The sequence below is a fragment of the Arachis hypogaea genome, chromosome 13 (assembly GCF_003086295.3).
Source record: "Arachis hypogaea cultivar Tifrunner chromosome 13, arahy.Tifrunner.gnm2.J5K5, whole genome shotgun sequence".
In the NCBI taxonomy this organism is placed as follows: domain Eukaryota; kingdom Viridiplantae; phylum Streptophyta; class Magnoliopsida; order Fabales; family Fabaceae; genus Arachis; species Arachis hypogaea.
Window position 1 is genome coordinate 13,185,338 of NC_092048.1, and position 20,676 is coordinate 13,206,013.

The 20,676-nt window shown below is 30.8% G+C and overlaps 4 protein-coding genes across 5 annotated transcripts; 3 read left to right on the forward strand and 1 right to left on the reverse strand.

Annotated features, from left to right (window-relative positions):
• Positions 1–2,215: 2,215 nt before the first annotated feature.
• LOC112737316 (pheophytinase, chloroplastic) lies at positions 2,216–5,295 on the forward strand. Of its 2 annotated transcripts, none has more exons than XM_025787160.3 (6): positions 2,216–2,493; positions 2,705–3,439; positions 3,532–3,758; positions 3,837–4,028; positions 4,136–4,292; positions 4,884–5,295. In XM_025787160.3, exons 2-6 carry the CDS (start codon positions 2,726–2,728, stop codon positions 5,139–5,141), a joined length of 1,548 nt encoding a protein of 515 aa, XP_025642945.1. In that variant the 5' UTR covers positions 2,216–2,493; positions 2,705–2,725; the 3' UTR covers positions 5,142–5,295. The 2 variants fall into 2 exon arrangements, with proteins under 2 accessions (XP_025642945.1, XP_025642944.1); XM_025787159.3 differs by having other exon boundaries at positions 2,255–2,493; positions 2,710–3,439.
• A 152-nt stretch (positions 5,296–5,447) lies between these two features.
• Positions 5,448–7,963, forward strand: LOC112737318 (structure-specific endonuclease subunit slx1). The gene is made up of 3 exons (XM_025787163.3): positions 5,448–6,152; positions 6,731–6,837; positions 7,536–7,963. Exons 1-3 carry the CDS (start codon positions 5,947–5,949, stop codon positions 7,727–7,729), a joined length of 507 nt encoding a protein of 168 aa, XP_025642948.1. The 5' UTR covers positions 5,448–5,946; the 3' UTR covers positions 7,730–7,963.
• A 229-nt stretch (positions 7,964–8,192) lies between these two features.
• Positions 8,193–9,356, reverse strand: LOC112737317 (acyl-CoA--sterol O-acyltransferase 1-like). Its single transcript, XM_025787161.2, has one exon. The coding sequence runs from the start codon at positions 9,354–9,356 to the stop codon at positions 8,193–8,195; it is 1,164 nt and encodes a 387-aa protein (XP_025642946.1).
• A 6,850-nt stretch (positions 9,357–16,206) lies between these two features.
• LOC112737319 (serine/threonine-protein kinase-like protein At3g51990) lies at positions 16,207–18,301 on the forward strand. Its single transcript, XM_025787164.2, has one exon. The coding sequence runs from the start codon at positions 16,485–16,487 to the stop codon at positions 18,090–18,092; it is 1,608 nt and encodes a 535-aa protein (XP_025642949.1). The 5' UTR covers positions 16,207–16,484; the 3' UTR covers positions 18,093–18,301.
• Positions 18,302–20,676: the final 2,375 nt, after the last annotated feature.

Consider the following 20,676-nt stretch of genomic DNA (forward strand, 5'->3'; position numbering starts at 1 on the left):
ATTTTTTAAAAAAAATAAAAATAATAAAAAATATTAATAATATTAATAATCCAAATTTTTGTCATGTAATTAATACATAAAAAAATTGGTAGAAAAAATTAAAATTGATATTTTTGATTAATTTTAGTCTATTTTAAATGATAAAAGTTAACACGTTTATTTAGAAATCATTAAATTGTCCACTATTAATATGATTATCTCGTTTTTAACTACCTAATATTTAAAAATTTAAAATATAATTTAAATACACCTAATTTATTTAATGACCCAATTAATTCATGTCACTACTCTATTGGTATATAATATGAAATTTTTTTTTATTTAAATTATGTTTTAAATTTTAATGTATTCTTATGCAATAAATAAAATTTATATGTACTCCCATAAAAAAAATAAAAGGAGTGAGTGAATATGAATAATAAAGAGCTGCATGAATGATGAATTGAAAACATTGTCGCAAAGTGCTAACCATTTAAGCTTCAATAATATGACCTTTTTTTTTTTTTTCAAAATTTCAACAAAACATCCAATTGAAGTAGAAGCAATCAAGACATTAATGACATCAGAAATTCAAAAAAGTTCTACAAAATATCCCCATAAAGTAAAGGCATCCCACCAAATAATATAATTATTTTTTACAGAATAAACAATTTCAAAAGCATAAGCTAATAATCAATCATACAACCCTAGTCGTTCTATTGCACATTACCTTATTATTCCACAAATTTCAGTATACAAAGAGTCGAGAATAAGTCCAACATAAAGTTAATGTTTCTAAAACTTTCCTAAATAAAAATATGTTGTCCACTATTAATAATAGGTAATTACAAATATATTTTTAGTACATTATTAATAATGAGCAATTACAAATATATTTTTAACTATATATTATTAATATATTTGTTTCTTCTATATTTACATACTTTTTTTATTGTACGGGAGTACATATAAATTTTATTTATTACATGAGAGTACATAAAAATTTTGAAATATAATTTAAGTAAAAAAAATTTTATATTATATACCAATAGAGTAGTGATATATGAATTAACTGGATCATTAAATAAATCACGTGTATTTAAATTATATTTTAAATTTTTAAACAGTAACCGTATTAATAGTGGAAAGTTTAATGATTCTTAAGTAAACGTATTAATCTCTATCATTTAAAATGAATTAAAATTGATCAAACATATTAATTTTAATCTCTTTTACTCATTTTTTTATGTACTAATTGCATGCCAAAAGTTTGGATTATTGATATTATTAATATTTTTTATTATTTTTAAATTTTTTTAAAAAAAAATACATATATCTTATTTACAGTGTAAACGAGATAAACACATGTCGCATACATCTGTCTTATCTCGTTTACCCTTATATACATACAAAATTCTCTAGTTTACAATATAAACAAGATAAGAGAAATCTTTTGGTAAATATTTTTTAAATTATTTATTTTAATAATTATTATATTTATTTAATTTATAAAAATAAAAAATCCTGTTTGCTTACATGTAATATTTTATGCTACTGGATCGGAAAAGATTTTTGAATAAATACTCATTTCTAATTATAAATAATTTAGATGTCCACAATTAATTGTAATAATTTAAATAAATTTTATATCCATCCATGTTTAGTTTTATTAGACATTTATGACCAATTATCAATATTAAAGAGACTAATTGCATCTATTTAAATTAACGATTGGTTAAAAATGTCTAATAAAATTAAATATTAATAGATATAAAATTTATTTAAATTATTCGTGGTCAATTTTATTAATGTTTAAGTTATTCATAATTTAAAATAGATATTTATTCTTCAATCAAAGATCAAAATTATAATAGTTAAAAAGTATAAATAATAATAATAATAATAATAATAATAATAATTAGAAAGATTTTGTTAATAAATTTTTTAACGTTTATATTAGCTTTTGTTAACATGGTTAACGCTCAAATGATATAATTTTTCCATACTCAATTTTGCTAAATATAATAAAAAATAAAAAGTATTTTTTTATAATTTAGTGATACTTAAATAAATTTTTCGTGTTATTAGTTGATTTTGACGATTAATTTTAGTATAAATCTAAAATTTGTTAGCACTTAAGTAAATATATAAAAGAAAGAAAAAAAAGGAGAAAAAATATAAGTTGGCACGTGTTAAAAGTGTGAGATAAAGAAGTAGGTAGATTCGGTCCCTCGATAGTGGTGGTGGATGTCGAACACGTGTTTCATTAGGTGTCATCTTGTCTTTCTCTACGTCTTGCATCTTTCCCAATTTTCGGACCCTTCTCCATTCTCTATTTTCTTTTTTGTTTTCTTTTTTAATTGGCTTGTAAAAGAAGAAGAGCCTTGCAAGCAACGAATAAATAAACCCATTGACTCAACTGAATCTTTCTAATTAAAATACCTCACTGAACTTTCCCAGTTTTTCCGGAAGGAGAAGAAGATTCTCATGCTACCTTCTTCATTAAATTAAAAGGTACAACTACTACTACTGCTACTAATTTATTGTTTTTCGTTTTCAATTTTCCACTATTTAAAGCTTTTAATAGCAGCTGAGATAGTCTCTTTCACTGGAATTATAATTAAGTTTAATTAAATATGTATGCTGTTAAAGTTGAAATCTTTATATGATGATCACAAAAGTTTTTGTTGAATTTCTACTGAGTTCACTTGCTATGGCTTGTTAGTGCAGATTTGAGATTTTGGGTATGGAAATTCTCTGTTATGGTTCCACACCATGCTGCCAAGTGGTGCAGACAAAGTGGAAATTGGTTGAAAAGAACTTCAATTCACGCCAATCATGGTTTCCAAGCTTTGTAAATCATGGAATTTCTTGTTCCAACACCGTACCCAGAAGTGATTCCATGAGATTTCATGATAGGTCACTAAGTGTTCCAGAAGAGTCCAGAAGATTGAAGAGTTTCAGGGTTTATAGTGGAACTTCTGATGGCTATGTGATTGGTAGTGAAGATGAAATTGCAGGGATTGATGAACATGCTGCTTCTAAGATTCTAGTTCCAGGGTTACCAGATGGTTCAAATGGTGAATTTGGTGCTCCTATAAGTAGTTGTTTCTGGCAATGGAAACCTAAACTTAATGTACACTATGAGAAAGCTGGTTGTGAAAACATTGGTTCACCTAATGTTCTTTTTCTTCCTGGTTTTGGTGTTGGTTCTTTCCATTATGAGAAACAGCTTAAGGATTTGGGGCGTGATAATAAAGTGTGGGCATTGGATTTTCTAGGCCAAGGAATGTCCCTTGCTTTTGAAGACCCTGCCCCTAAGATTAAGGAAGGTGAAAGGGATATGGATAGGGATAGTACTTCTTCATGGGGTTTTGGAGAAGAAGCTGAACCTTGGGCAACTAAGCTTGTTTACTCTGCTGATTTGTGGCAAGATCAAGTTAGATACTTCATTGAAGAGGTAAATGACATTGTCTTAGATTGGTTGCAACTACTAACTTTGAAAAATTTATTGATTTTTAGTGGAATGACTGTGTTTTTGGTTTTCGGCAGGTGATCCGGGAGCCTGTTTATATTGTGGGGAACTCACTAGGAGGATATGTTGCATTGTATTTCGCAGCACGAAACCCTCATTTGGTGAAGGGTGTCACATTGCTTAATGCAACACCTTTTTGGGGGTTTCTTCCTAATCCAATCAAGAATCCACGGATAGCGAAATTGTTTCCATGGGCAGGAACATTTCCTCTACCTTCTAGTATAAGGAGGTTCACAGAATTGGTGTAAGTTTCATTCAATGTTATTCATTTGTCTCTTTGAAAAGGCATGTTTCTTATAAAACGTTCTGTTTTGACCTTTAGGTGGGAGAAAATTAGTGACCCTGCAAGCATTGCTCAGGTGCTTAATCAGGTTTATGCAGATCATTCGACAAATGTAGATAATGTGTTTTCGCGCATAATTGAAACCACAAGGCACCCTGCTGCCGCAGCATCGTTTGCTTCAATCATGTTTGCTCCTCAGGCTGAAATATCTTTTGCTGAAGCTTTATCTAGGTAGCAGAATACTAAAACAATTATAGCATTAAGAATTTGAATACTGCTGTGGCATTTATGATTTATGGTTCAAACCTTGAGGATTTTGAGTGTTGTTTGCAATGTAGATGTAGAGAAAACGATGTGCCGATATGCCTGATGTATGGGAAAGAAGATCCATGGGTGAAGCCAATATGGGGAGTGCAAGTGAAGAAACAAGTGCCTGAAGCTCCATACTATCAGATCAGCCCCGCCGGTCACTGCCCTCATGATGAAGTCCCTGAGGTATGCAACTAGCATCCCTTCCTCATTTTCTAGTTCCATGTGACTGTTATGGCAAATGCTTAAAAGTGCATCCCCAAGGGTGTAATGTAAACCGTCTAACCTAATAATTAGATTCCGTGGCTTGAATCCGTAGCTTTGAGGCCACACAGAGACAACCCAACCCTTCTCCAACGCTCCCCTTCATGGCAAATGCTTAACATACACAAATAGATTAAAATAAAAGAGAGGTTAAGAGAGTAAAAAGCATTGCTAGAATTTTGTTTTCACAAAAATGTCTCATGTTTATTGACACTTTCAACATGAATTCAGTCAGTTACACCAATGATGGATCCATGTTTGAATAGTTGGGGTCTTGGGGACATGTAAATGTACCTACAATATTGCCCTATTATATTGTTAAGTTGACCCCTACACCAACCTATGAGTAGTGAGGCATCTCGACTCGCTTTTTGCGCGGCTCGGTGTCTTACCCAATAAAAAGTTTGATTATTCGACTTTGAGTTAGTGTTATACCACTTGAGTTCATTCTGAAATTCTCGTCCAAGATTATTATTGTAGCATTGGTCATTCAGATCATATCATTGTGTGCAGGTGATAAATTTCTTACTAAGGGGTTGGATCAGACACCTTGAGTCCAGTGGCTCTCTCTCATTGCCACTGCTTGATGAGCTAGACAGCAAGAAACATACTAATGCCATTGCTAGGGAGTTGGAATACATCAGAGAAGGTTCAAAAAAATCAGTGATGGTAAGATATTTTGGGTCCACAGTTTCCTTGTGGGACAGGCTAATATCTTACATCAATTCAGGCTCCAAGTTAAGGAATTTGGCAGCCAAGTCACAACAATGATGTATGATCAATTATGCCCTCTTGAGAAGATAAGGAAAAAATTGTATATTTTGTGTATAAAGAAAATGAAACAAGTGCAATTGACTTATTGTAGAATCAGTTTGCTATGGTATGGCATAGCACACTATAGTGATTAGAGTGATTTAGTCGAAAATGGTTTACGTGTTCATACATAATCGTAGAACTATGAAGCAACAACAATGCACACGACATTAATTTGCTAGTAATTAGTATATGGTTTAAAACATTAAAAATGGAATCCTTTATTGGAGAACGTTTATCAATTTATTTTCAACAAATAAAAGAATAAAATATTATTTTGGCTTCAAAAATTTAATGTTCGATAAAAGGATCTTCTAATATAAGAAATTATTTTAATTTGATAAACTGACTCAAAAAATAATTTCAATTTGATAAAATTATTTAAAAATATTTTAAGCTATCAAATTTGGATTTTTCTTAAATTTCTTAAAAAATAGCTCTTGATAATTTTATGGTAAGTGTTTTTTCTTTTATATGTATTTTTAAATATTCTAAAAAAATTAGATTAAATACATAAATTATTTTCTATTTTATAAAAAAGAAAGTAATTTATTTTATCAAAATGAAATTACTGGATTAAAATATAATTTTTTGAAAATATCATTTTCTCCCCGAAAAAATGATAATTTATTCAAATAAAAAAAATGAGAATCCACTTTAAAGGTTTCTATTTAAAAAGTTGGAAGTAGTTGTCTTCAACGGTTGGGAGAAAAAGCATGAAAGAACAAATACGAAGGATACGCAATGTAATGGAGAGTAGAGAATGAGAACGATATCGGGGGCATTTCGCTCCATCAAACGCCCAAATGTAAACCCTAATTTATCCAAATCCTCACCCCCTACTGCTTCCACATCACACCTGAATTTCAATTCCGAACCAAAATCGGAGTCTTGGTGCGTTTATCTGATCCTCTCCACCAACCACCCAATCAAAACCTACGTTGGGGTCACAACCAATTTCCCTCGCCGGTAACTCCAATTTCACCTTCTACTGAGCTGCATCGTTATAGATGTAGCTCCCAAATTCTATTTACTTGTAATCAGATTCTGATCCGTTCACCTGGGACCTCAAAGTTTTGCTTTTGTTAATTTTTATCCCTCAATCATACTTGTATTTTTGAAATTGATCATGCTTATGTAACCTTGTTTCTATTTTTTCTCATTAAATTAATCAGAGATTAGTGTTGGGGCCTGGGGTTAGATTGGATATCAAGGAAACTCAATATACTCATGTTGTAAACTTGTATTATGCTATGGAAACTTCAATGCCTCTCTGTATTGTATACAATGAATTCAGATTTTCATGGTATTGGTATGGTAAAAGTACTATGCTTGGTTTAGAATACTTAATTTTCAGTCAGACTAAAGCTGCATAAATTGTTACTTTCCTGTTTGCCATTGACTTGCTTTTGCATTTTAATTTAAATTTTGTTCTTTTCATGAAGTTGTTTCTGTTATTGCCCTTTATTTTGTAATGCTGTTGTCTGCAACTTGCCATGGAGTTGAGGGAGTAGATATTTAATTTGTGCTTATCTTAATTGGTGTAGATTGAAGCAGCATAACGGCAAGCTTAAGGGTGGTGCAAAAGCATCCCGTGCTGGAAGGCCATGGATTTGTGCATGCCTCATTTGTGGTTTTGCAGACCGGAGTGAAGGTATATTAATACATTTGTACTTTTCATGTGCTTTTGTTTATACCAGTTGCCAAGACACTGCATGATTTCTTTTCATGGTTATAACTTTAAGCCCAACATATTTCCGGAGTAAGATAATTGATAAATTGTTGAAAGATGTTGCAAGTTTCTGCCACTATTGGCTTTTAGAGAGTAGAAACTGTAAAGAGTGAGCAAATCAGTCAAATTTTGCTCATCTGTTCTTGCAATGGTGTAATGTGATATGGTGGTTTGATGCAATGATTTTGACAAATACAAATAATGTGTTTTTATTGCTAAAGGGGATGTTTTCCCAGCTGTAGTAATCTATCCTAGATTATAAAGAAATTTAAAAGGAGATTTGAGCATAAATGGGATACTACAAACATGATCCAAGACAAGGTGTAATGTTATCGTTTGATCCATGTAACCAACTTACCCTAGTTGGCGGGATCATGCTTTGTTGTTTTTGTTGTTGTTGAAATAATTGGTTCTAGCTGAGTTCTGGCAAATAAGATGAAAATGATGTCTACACTTTAGTGTTATTCTGTGACTTGTTTTTCTCTTTCTCTTAGACCATCATTGACGAAGATAATTGTCTCATCTTGTTATGTTTAAGCTGCAAAGATCTTTGCAGCATTGGTAGTTTCTCATGTCTTTACAGTTAATGTATTTTGTACTGTGTTCCTTCATCATTGTAGCTTGTGTGTTTGAATCAAAATGGAAAGATTTCTCAAGGAAATCTCCCCGCAAAAGTCAAGGTGGCAGCAGCTCCAAACAGATTGAAGATCCCTCACGTCCGTTGCTGCAACACAGGCAAGCAGCTTTAAATAGAGTGAAAGGCTCACTCGACTGCTCTCACTTAGAAATTAACTGGCATTTAGATCCATCGTGATTCGACCTCCATTCTATGTATTTTAATGAATTAATAACAAAAAATTGAAAAAATGGCAAAACCTAGGCCAAATATTTAATATCAACTGTACTATAGGCATTGATTCATTGTTGTAGCAGAAGTTATCCATAATGTATTATCTTGAGGAAGCTTATCCTCTTATAGCAAATATTAAGATCATACGTGTAATCAAAGTATGATATTTGTCAAATACATTTGAACTTTTCCCTTCAATTTTCATTAGTTTTAATCAAGACTCCAATTTATAGATTGATTCATATGCCAAATATAAAAACAGAATCATATGGAGCATGTAAAATTTTTAGTTCAATTCAAAATGATACACTATTCTCGTTCATGGTGTTAGCAACAACATGAAATACTTGTCATTTAGTTGGGGGAGAACTATAAAAACTCCTTTTTGTTCTGAGGTTCAAACAATGCTCAAATCATCAAAGAGAACTCAGAATGCAGCACTGAGATTCTTGAGAAATGCTCCCAAGGCAGCATAATCCTCAAACGCCATGACATCAATGTGACAGCGGACGAACTCAGGCAGGAACAACCAAAAGCTGGTGGCAGAAACAAATCCAAAGGTCAACAGTCCGGACACCAATCTCGGCAACCGCCGCGTGGATCCAAGTGTCTTCTTTAACACAATCTCCACCATCAAACACAATCCATGAAGGACAAAGAACTCCATCATCCTCAAGGTGGGTGGCATCCTCCCCATATAGTATAAAATCAGCTCATGCATTATCCCTGATACCACAAAAGTTGCAAAAACTGCTGGCAATGGAGCCCAGCTGGGACCAACCACATTCATTGTGGCTTTCAATGACGGCTGGTAAACTGCCGGGCGTAAAATGCTGGTGACCATGAGGTTCCACCTTCTGCCCCAGAAGTCCTGGAGTGAAGTGGAGAGTAGTGGATTATTGAATTGTGGCTCCAGCTCCATCCCCATGGTTCTAGCCAGTGCAGCAAAAGTAGCTAACAGAAGCTCTAACATGAAGTAAATATGGAAACAGTACATGCCAAAAATGACTTTTGGGTGGATCTGATCACTGTAATCATACAGTTTCACCAAAGAAGCCAAAAGAATGGCCTTTATTGCATATGGTATAAGTGGGGTGTGACCTTTGCTGGGGTTGGTAGGAGATGTCTTTTCTTTGCTCTGGCCATTGGTTTTTGGCGTTTCTGAAGATGGATTGGTCACAAAATGTGAACTTTTGGAATGTTTTGATGGATCTGGAGGTGGTGGGGTTTTGCCATCTTGAGAGGTTTTGGATCTGATGTGTGGTTGATTCTGTTGGATCTTGATAGGAAGGGAAGCAGAAGCTACAAAACGTCCTAAAGAAATTGATGGATCAGAGGACAAGGGACCTTTGTTGAAGGCAAAGAGAATGAGTTTGAAGGTTCCAAGCCATGCAAAGAAGAATCCAGTGTTGCCTCTCAAGTGCACACTTGAGAAGTTGAAAGGGATGAAGAGGAAGAAGCATATGATAGGAGCTAAAAAGAGAAGTCTTCTTGTTCCTGCAGAGATTGATCTACCAATCCAATAACAATAGCATAAAGATATCACAACTGAAATGTTCACCTTGATGACCATGATAATATCACCCTCCATAACTGCTTAAGAATCTAATTCGTGAGAACAATCCTTAAAGATTGGTTAAGACTCGACAATTAACGAGACTTTGGAATTATACCTCAAAATCAAAGGTGGACCTTGAGAAAGCCACACACAAAATAAGGTAGCATTGACATATGAATATGATATTGCCAATTTGCCATGTGTTTGGGGAAATTTAAGGAAAAGTTTAGGGGACCAGCAGCTTTATTAAATTTTGGCCAGCATGTAACCAGCAAAAAAAGTGAGCCATTGGATGAAATCTCATATCAATCTCATACTATTAAAATCATCATTGATGGCTATTTGATGGCTACAAATCATAAAAGTTACTGGTCTCCTAGCACTCCTCGAAATTTAATGATAAATTAAGAACCTATGACTTGGAGTTGCATTTTTTGGCGGTGGTTTACATAATAACTTAGTTTTTTTTTTTTTTTGGTCTAGAACTTAGTTTAATTTTTCATTATCTTTGTAGAAGATTTATGCTGAGATTACATTATCCTGTGATGTAACACATGGAAACCAAAAAATCTGTCTGTGCGTTGACCAGAAAGTGTGGATTGTTAGAATTTTGGACTGGTAATTAAAAACTCAAACAACTTTCCAATATGAAAAAACTGTTAGATTGTATCACGGTTCATTTTTATTTTGTTGAGCGTGGTGGGTGAATTGGTGATATGCAAATATGCAATACTAGAGTAAAAACAGGGGCAAGTAGCCGTAGAATCCCATAGACCTACTTTAAAGTTTAAAGGATGCGTTATGCAAGGTCCCCACTCCCCACCCCTTTTATAGCGCCAAGATTTTTACTTTTAAGTAGAAACATTGAAACAATACGTAACGGGTAACACCGATTTATTTAATGCTATATTCACATGAAGAATTGATAATTATCATTTCATTGGAAGTTTACGTGATTATGGGACATTACCCTTTTAAGTTGGTAGTAAAATTCTATGTTGCCTCCTTTAATTTTAGATTATATAACATTTTTACCATTATTATACTTTAAAATTGTATCAGTGTGTTGAGTTTAAAAAATAATAATCATATTTTTTGTTATGACAAACATATTATATTTAGTTGGATTAAACGTCCAAAATTATTTAAAGTGTGTTTTATTATGTAGGTCATAATAAGTATTAATGTAGTAAAATATTGGGCTAAACTTTAGACCTAAGCAAAGTAATTAGGTGCTTATTTTCTTGGCCCATCAAAGACATTGAAAAAAGACCTAATGCTGCTAGTTTTTGGGCAAATAGATTGGAATTTGCACTATATTCAACATTGTTAAATTTCACAAACAAATAAGCAAGTTTAGAATTGGTTTAAACCTATATGAAGAAGTGTTTCACTTTTTCATTAAGCACCAAAGAGAAAAAGGAGAAAAAAAAAAGTAAAAGATTGGAGACTAGCTCAAATCAAATTCTTAAATCAAGGATGTTTAAAAAAAAAAATAAGCAAAATAATTATTCTTGTGCACACACAATAATTTGTTGAAGCTACTTTAAAGAAGTAATTACAATTAGAATAAGAAAAAGAAAATGAAGATTTTTTTTTTCTGCAAATTAAAGGCCGAGAATATAATTTGGGACCAAAGCATAAGATTAAGAGTGTGAATTTGGCTAACACATTGAAAGTTTTTTGATCAAGTCACCGTTGCTGTCCATCTCTCTTCTCATATCTGATTTTCAACCCTAATTTTCTGCTTCAATTTCTTGGGAGAAGAAGAACTCAGCTGGTTCAAGATTCAAAGTGTTGACTCTTACCTCTAATCAAGTTTTAGAGACGTTATCCCATACATAAAAGAGTAACTAGCCGAATATTGAGGCAAGGAGAGACAACTCATAAATCTAAATCTACTCAGCACTCGTATCACTTAAATATGAAATTTTGGAAACAATGCACCTACGTTAAAGAGGGCATTCTGCCAAGATGGAAGACAACATTAGAGAGTTCTAAAATCGGGTTATGCTTATAGCTTTCAAGCTGTTTTAATTCTTCTCTTTCATATTTTTCTATTAATTATTCTGGTTCTTTAGTTTATCTTTCTTTGTTTTAATTAATGAAAAAAGTATAAATGTGAGAATTTAGAAAAAACTATTGAGAGAAAAGGTAAAGAGAATTAACTTGGAGAAAAGCTAAAAATTATGTCAATCTCTTTGTAATTATGTTCTGTTTTGTTTCTTATATCTGAAATCTATCATTTGTTAAGTTGGGTGAGCACTTAGTGTTAATAGTCTAGGAAGTGACCGAACCAAATCAAGTTTGGTTAGAAGTTTGATTTGTCTCGGATAGAATTAGGAAGAATCTTAAGAAATTGGTTAATGTAACTCTTTGAAAAGACAGTGAAAATTCTACCATAGTTATAGTGGAGATTGGATGTAGGCCACATTGTATAAGGTGGTTGAACCAGGATATATAATTTTATACTTTTTTCTTCTCTGTTCTGTTTCTGATGTGTTTGTTATGAGGCAAAAGTAATTTGTCTCCTTTATAATTACTTTCGTAGACTCCGTATTTTGAAGTTAAAATAAAATTTTAAAAAGTCATAGATTCAACCCCATTGTTTAGGCCATTGAAAACTTTTATAATGATTAATATATAATGTAACATCAATCATGCTAGGTGTATATCAAAATCAGTTACTATTATAAAATATATGTTGAATAAATATACGTTGAAGATAAATTAAATAATATGTATTTATATATAAATATATTAATGACTGATCTTTATAATTAATTTAGTATACAAATAACATTTTTGTATAATATCTATCTCGTCTTTAAAAATTCTAATAAGAGGAGCGTTTTAGAGATTAGATACAAATTAAAAATAAAAAAATTTTAAAAATTATAATGCAAATTTTAACATTTTTTTTATTCAGGAGGATGGGTTTTATTAAACAACTTCTAATCCTACACATTATATGTTAGTACACTACACATTCATATACCTAAACTGAGTGTACAACTGTACATGGTTTTTTTTTTTGTTTTTTTTTTGGTAGATAAATTGAACCGTCTCTAATTTTAGGTCCTTGCATCATAAACTCACACATACAATACATTTACACACTCAACATTTTTAAGGATTTTTATCCACCACCTAGCATAGTCAAGATTTAAATTCGAATGCATATTGAAAGATATGTTTTTTTTTTTTTTGTCGTAGATTGAACAACCCCCAATTTTAGGTACACAATATATTCATACACTCCTCACATATTTTATCACATTTTTTTTCAATTGTATTCTCTAGGATTTGAACTCTAGACCTTGAGGTGGGGAGGGGGGAGAAATGTCATTAGAGCCAAGGCTCATTGACAAAAAGACATGTTAATATGTCATCTCAGCTAGACCTTAGTGGCTGTTTTTTTTTTTTTTGTCAAACACAACTAACTGATTACTGGCCCAACAAGTTAAGCTCCATTTGTCCTCCAAGCCTTAACACACAATGCAAAGGGCCTCCTAGTCCAAAAAAAAAAACACCCAGGAAGGTCAAAGATTTGATAATATCTCAAAGTTTTTCACTAGCATTAGTATACAAACAAATTGACTAGAACTGAATATAGATCAAACAACTCTTAATGACCAACAAAAAAAACAACTCTTAATTGGTAGTATACAAATGTTTCTTTGTCAGTGTTTTGTGTTTTTAGCTTTTAAATGATAGGATATTTTTTAAAGCACTTATAATTTTTTTTTTCAAAATTAATTTATACATTTCAAAATTAAAATATCTTGATATAATTTTATAAATATTTAAATTTATTATTATTATTTATCATATTTATGTTTATTAAAATTATTTTAAACTTTAAAACAATTTACCAAATAAAATTATTACAACTTATATTTATTAAAAATCACTCTTATTTTATTTTACCAAACATAACTATCAGAACTTAAAAAAAAATTGAAAAACACATGCAAACTTTACAAAACCCAAAATTAGCAAAATGCATTTTTTTGTGGTGGGTGGTTGATGGAATAGCCACGTGGCACATGGGACAGGTGGGAGAATAAGATAGGGTAGGTTGATGGGTGGCTTTCGTGCATGGTAAGGTGCAGACTGCAGTGCCCACAAATTACTCATTTGGGCTTCCAAAAGTGGCGAATACCCACTAACCTATTTGGATTAGGGTTCCTTCAATTTGTTCCTATCTCTCTTGTTGGGGCCCAGCTTCACCACACGGGTATGTACATTTTTCATGACCCAAAATCAAGAACACGTTATATATATTTTTTCCAGCATGAAATTATAAACTTAATAATTAGAACTGATTTAGGTTAGTTTACTCGTCTGATTAAATAAGTGTTAGAATTTTAAATTTTATCTTATATATACTGTAATTTATTAACTAATAATAAATTTTTAAATAAAATTTAAATTTACAATAAATTAATCCTCTCTTTAGAAACATTTCTTTAATCATAGAGTGCGAAACGTTAATTTTTAGCCATATCTAAATTATCTATAGAGAGGGCAGCTTTAGATTAGTTGGGCAGAGAAGGCCTTAGATCCCCTCCAAATTTGTAGATATTTTACTCACATTTAAATATATCATTGCTGATGATTGTAGAGGAATTTTTGTAATCCGTTTTCTAATGTTTTAGTTTTGTTTGGGTGTTTTAGTCCCGTCTTAATAAAAAGAAATGTGATTGTACTTTTAAAAAGATTGAACCAATAATTTAATGACTAATTTTATGTATATTTCCTTTGAGCATGGAGTATTGTATGTGTTTTGTATTTTGTGCGATTCTCGTTTGAGTTTATGATTACTTTCTAATTTCGTTGGAATGACTAAAAATCACGTATAATTTTAGGTTTAAAAAGTTTATTATTCTCTTCTTTCATAATATTTGTTTGGTTTGCAAATATTCAAATTTTAAAATGTTTTTTCATTTATCATTTTACTTCTAATAATTTATTTTTTAATTTGACCCAAATAATAATATAATTTTAAGAAAAAGAATAAAAATGTAATATTGATAGTATTAATTGAAATTTATCTTCTTTTATATATATATATATATATATATATATATATATATATATATATATATATATATATATATATATATATATATCTTTTTGTGTGTGTGTGTGTTAGCCTAGCTTTCAATATATATGCTAACTATTTTTTATATGATGAATGAAGTTGTGTAATATATTAATATGAGTCTAATTTAACACAAACAGTGAATACTGATTTGTATAACAAAAAAACGTGATTTATAATTTTATAAATTACCATTTTTTTTATAATTAAAATTGTGCTCACAATTTTCAGATCACTTTTTATCTTATTTGAAATCGTGATTTATAATTTTTGTCTTATTTAAAATTATTATTCATGATTTTTTCATATCTGGTATAATTTTATATCACTGTATTATACTAAAATATTGTAATATTAGCAAAAATTACCAATAATATCTTAATATAAAAAATTAACCTTTAATATACGCATAATTTTTGTAGATATTGATCAAATTTTAATATAATATTTAATTATTAGATTTTATGATGTTCTTTCAAATTCTAGAAATAGCAGAGTACACCTGTATATTGACAATGCACTCTCCACATACGTACTATTCATAAAATTCAATAAGGGAGTGTTGCACCAAAATTTGATCAATATCTAAAAAAAAGTTAGCCTCCAATGTGTCAAAGCATAAGTAATATTTTCTCCCCCTTAAATTACCAAAGATACCCCTCAGGAAAAAAACAAAAAAAGAGACTTGGTTAGAGTAGGAAAACACAGTTGAGTCAAACATGTGGAAAAGTGAATTGTGAGTGTAGTCAAGTCAAGTATGTGCATACATTCAGTACTAAGTAGTAATTACTATCAAATGCATTTCCTAAAAAAGTGCATGTATGTCACAGGTGAGATCAAGTTTCGGGTGGTTCCTTCAATTTAATTCAAAGTTGAAAATTTAATCCAATCCGTGAATCTTCTTAATTGCATTTTGCTCTTTCAAGTTAGCCCCTCTTAATGATTTCATTATTTGACCTCAACTACAAATTTGTTTAAATATATATATTTTTTAAATAAATTTTGTCCAGATAGTAAAACATTATTTTATCCTTGTTAATAATAGTAGTTGTTTATCAGTATTAATACACACAAAAAAAGCACCTTCCAACCATTTATGGGATCCTTCCAAAAAGTAGGGCCTCTTTTTTCTTCTGCTTTTTCATTCCTATCATCATATCTGTCTCTACTTTCTAACGAGAGAGAGAGAGAGAGAGAGAGAGAACCTCACCAAACAAAACTCCATTTAATTAATGAAGGAACAAACCGCTGCACATTGTGTTATCCCATAAACACAACATTAAACAAATCATTAATTATCTGCCCCGACAGCATCAAGTAATCAACATTCAACAACATTTCTTCCAGTCCTAACCGATTGTTGAAGCATAAATGTATAATTAAGCTTATGTGAACTGAAAATTAACTTTTAACATTTTAATTTAAATAAATTGTATAAACGTTACTTTTTTTTTCTGTATTTTTGAAAATAAATTAATTAATATTTCTCATTTTTCTCTGTTTATATATAAAAATCAAATAAATTTTTTAAAATAAATGCTTTTATAGATTTTACTAAAATTTACTTTTTAGTGATAATTCATGTAATGAGTATAATATAATTATTTTTATAAATTCAAAATACTATGTAATTACGTATTTATATAAAATATATTTTCATAGATAATGCATAAAAATTAAATCTCTATTCAGATTCCATTTGCCTTTGACTAAACTTAATTTTCGTTAATTTTTTATTTTTTCAATAAATATATCATAGCAAACATTCATATTTTAATAAAAATTTTCTATATTAAAAATCTATTGCACTAGCGGCCGTAATTTCATGTTTTCTTACATTCGTGTTAATTAGAGTGTAAGATTATTTGACCCCATTAGTAGTAGAAAATTATTTAATTATTTTTAAGGATAAAAAAATATTAAAAAAGAAAAAGAATAAAAAGACATCCTTAACACGCAGCCCAAAGCGGAAGCCATTGTTGTGTTGTGTTGTATCAGCTTCTTTCTCTTCCACCCCTTCATTGATTCACACCAAAAGCTTGAAACTTTGATTGATGGGGTACCTCAGTTTCTCTTGCAGAGCTGAATCCGCAGTTTCAACCTCCAATTCACTCACACCATCACCTTCTTCTTCTTCTTCTTCCACCACCACCACCTCAAAGAAACAGAACAACAAAGAAAAAGAAAAACCCATCAAGATCCAACACTTCCATTACAGTGACCTTGAAGCTGCCACCAATGGCTTCTCAGAGCGCAAGCTCCTCGGCAAAGGAAGCCATGGTTATGTCTATAAAGCTGTTGTACGTGGCCGTCCTGTGGCAGTGAAAAGACCATCAAGACCCCATCATCATAATTTACCTCCAAAACCATCGCCAATGGTTTCTTCTTCTTCTTCCTCTGCATCTGCACCAGAGTTCATCATCAGCAACAACGAGGTTGACAACGAGATCGATATCTTGTCCAAAATCCAGAGCCCGAGGCTGGTGAACCTGGTTGGTTTCACAAATGATTCACAGGACAGGCTTCTGGTTGTTGAGTTCATGAGCAATGGAACACTCTATGATGTTCTTCATTCTTCTTCTTCTTCTAATAATAACAATAACAACAAGCTTCCGAATTGGGGAAGAAGGGTTCGTTTGGCATTGCAAACTGCAAAGGCAATTGATACCCTTCATTCATCAACACCACCTGTGATCCACAGAGATATTAAATCAGCAAATGTTCTGATTGATAGAAACTTCAATGCAAGGTTAGGTGATTTTGGTTTGGCTCTTATGTGCCATGTTGATGATTATAGACTAAGGTCAACTCCACCAGCTGGCACAATGGGGTACCTTGATCCTTGTTATGTTACTCCTGATAATTTGAGCACTAAAAATGATGTCTTTAGTTTTGGGATTTTGTTGCTTGAGATTATTAGTGGAAGGAAAGCCATTGATGTAACATATTCACCACCTTCTATTGTGGATTGGGCCATTCCATTGATAAAGAAAGGGAAGCTTATGAGTGTTTATGATCCAAGGATTGCTCCTCCTAAGGATCCTATTGTGAGGAAGCAATTGGCTTTGATTGCTGCAAAGTGTGTTAGGAATTGTAGGGAGAGAAGGCCTTCCATGAGTGAGATTGTGAATTGGCTCAATGGTTTGTGTAAATTGGTTCCTCTTCATTCATGGAATGGTTTCAATAATCCTTGCATGATGGTTGAGACTATGGGAAGGCCAGTTGAAGCAGCAACAAGAAATGATTCTAATAATAATAATGAGAAAGACAAAATGAGTTCAAGATTGGAACTTGATTTCTTGGATGAGAGGTTGTCTAAATCTGCAATGAGGTATTCAAGGAGGGTCTATTCTGATTTGGGATTTAGTAGTAACTTGATGGATCTTATGGCTACAACTGAGGAGCCTGAGTTTCTAAGAGATGCTGATGGTAATGGTAATGGTGTTTTGGAGCATAGTTCAAGTTCTAAATCTGCTGAACAAGTTTCTTCTTCAAGCTCAAGGTTTGGAAGTGGAAGGTATTTCACAAAAGGAAGAAACTTTTATAAGCCTTGTGGTACTTATAAGGATGTATTGGATTTGAGTAAAGGCCAAATTGTTGGTGGTGATGATAATGGTGCTTCTTGTTCTAATTTGAATTCTCTTGCTGCTGAGGCTGTTTAGTTATGATTGGTTGGAGTCAGAGATGCTTAGGATTTGTAAGTTTCTTTCTTGATTGAAAGATCATGTATGTAGATTTTGTTGTTAGTTTTCATTATTTTATTTTTGTGGATTTCAGAAATGATCCCTCTTCATGTTGTAATGTAATTTGGATTGAAGGGCACATTGCTGATGTCCCCTTGAAGCTTTTCAATAATCTTTCTGTTGCCAAACCTCTTCTTCATGATCACATTCTTCTTTTCCTTCTTCTTAGCCAAAATATAAAAAGCCAACACATTTGGTGTATTTAATTTATGAGTGCTGCTACACATACAACTTATCCCCAACAAAATCTACTTACATAACGCCCGTGCAAATCATGTTGTTTCTCTTTTTATTCTGCATTCTTTCTCTTCCTCCTCTTCCTTCTTCTTCTCTTTTTTCTTTGTATTTCTCTTTTTTATTTTTTTCGCGTGTTTCATCTTCATTATTATTTTTTTGATTACCGTTGTTATTGATGCATTTTTTTCCCCTTTTTCTTTTTATTGATTTTACAACATTATGCATTTTTTTTCTTTGTTTTATTTTTTTCTCCCAAAAAAAATTATAAGAATATGAAATAAGAAGATAAAGAAGTAGAAGTATTAGAAGATGAAGAGGAGGAAGAAGAAGAGTTTTGAATTATGCAAAATTTATCAGCATACATATACTGAAAATTCTTAAACAATATGCTTAAATATCTTCGTGTTACATCCAAATTTGCTGCAAATACAGAAAAATGTTTCCTCTAATCCTGCATTTTTTTTCTTTATTTCTTTCTTTCTTTTAGTTGAATGAATGTAAGTTCATCATCTTCTAAATAATTTGCAACATTATGTGTTTCTTCTTCTTCTTTGTTTGATTATTTTGTTTTTATTTTTGTTAAGAGAGTAAAACAAGAAGAAACTTGAGAAGGTAAAACAAAAAGAAAATGATGAATAAAAAAAAAAGCAGCAAAAGATGAGGAGGAGGAATAGAAAGAGTTTTGAATTATGCAGAACTTATCAGCATACATACACCGAAAATTCTTAAATAATACACTCAAATATCTTCGTGTTATACCCAAATTTGTTCAAATATAGAAAAATGTTTCTTCTAATGCTGCATTTTCTTCTTCTTCTTTTTTTTCTTATTTCTTTTTTTTTTTAGTTAAATGAATGTAAATTCATTCTCTTCCAAGTAATTTTGTATCATTATGTGTTTCATCTTCTTCTTTGTTTGATTTTTTTTTCTTATTAAGAGAGTAAAACAAGAAAAAACTTGAGATGAATAAGAAAAAAAATATGATGATAATGATGATGAAAAAGAAGAAGAAGAAGCAGCAGAAGATGAGGAAGAGAAAGAAAAAGAGTTTTGAATTATGCAGAACTTATCAGCACACAAACACCGAAAATATTTTCGTGTTACACCCAAATATTTCCGTGTTACACCTAAATTTACTGCAAATACAGAAAAATATTTTCTCTAATGCAAAACTTTTACATTACATTCAATTCAAACAATCAAAGATGAACAACAATTTTTACAAACAAAAATATTATTCACCTAAAGAATCATAAACTACTAACGAAAACATTAACTAGAATTGAGCCATACCCCAGCCACATAATTGGATTCAAAACAATAATCAATTTCGTTCTGGTTCAATTGACAATCTGAACTTGAATTATTTATTATTTTTAACAACAAGATAACTGATGATAGAGGAGAATGAGAAAAAGAAAGGAGGAGAAGAAATTCTAATGAAAAAAAGGAGGAAGAGGAGGAGGAGGTGGTAATGTTGGTGACGACGATAACGAAAGAGAAAAATAACGTGCAATAACGGCATAAAAAAACGTGCGCGCGTGAATATAAATGACTTGTATAGACTTATATCGAAAAATGACTTGTATGTGGAGAATAATGCTTAGTTTATATCCAAATATATTAATTTATAAATAAATAAAAAAATAAGAAAACATACATTTATTTTTATGTTTTTATTTTCTATTTTCATTTGTAATTTTTTTTTTGTTTTGTGAAAAAAAATTGAGAAGTAAAAATAAAAAATAATTTTTTTAACAAAATTTTAAAATAAAACATCAACCAACAACACACATCCTAACCAAAATAAAAAAGATGAAAAAGTAAGCAAAAAAAATTAATACAAGGCCAAAACGTGAGATTTTAAGTATATTGTCTTTTTTTGTGTGTTTCTTTAAAATATGGGAGCCATTTAGCAGATAGTAAAATTAAAGGGTCTAATTTCAAATTTTTAAATTTTGTATTTTCTAAAAAAAAATTTTAAAATTTAATTTCAGTTTTTAAAATTTTAATTTAAAGAAAAAATCGATAGTTTCAATTTGAATTTTTTATTTTTTATTTTTTTTTTATAAAATAGAAATTAAAATGTTTGATTTCAGTTTAAAAAAATTTTATTTTTTAATTTTGTATTTTACACCCTAAATCAAATAGTGTCATATTTAAAATTAATATTCTAATAAAATTAATATTCTAATAACTCATAATCCTAAAAAATATCATTTTTAACCCAACATCAAAATTATTTTCGAAAAAAATACCCTAAATA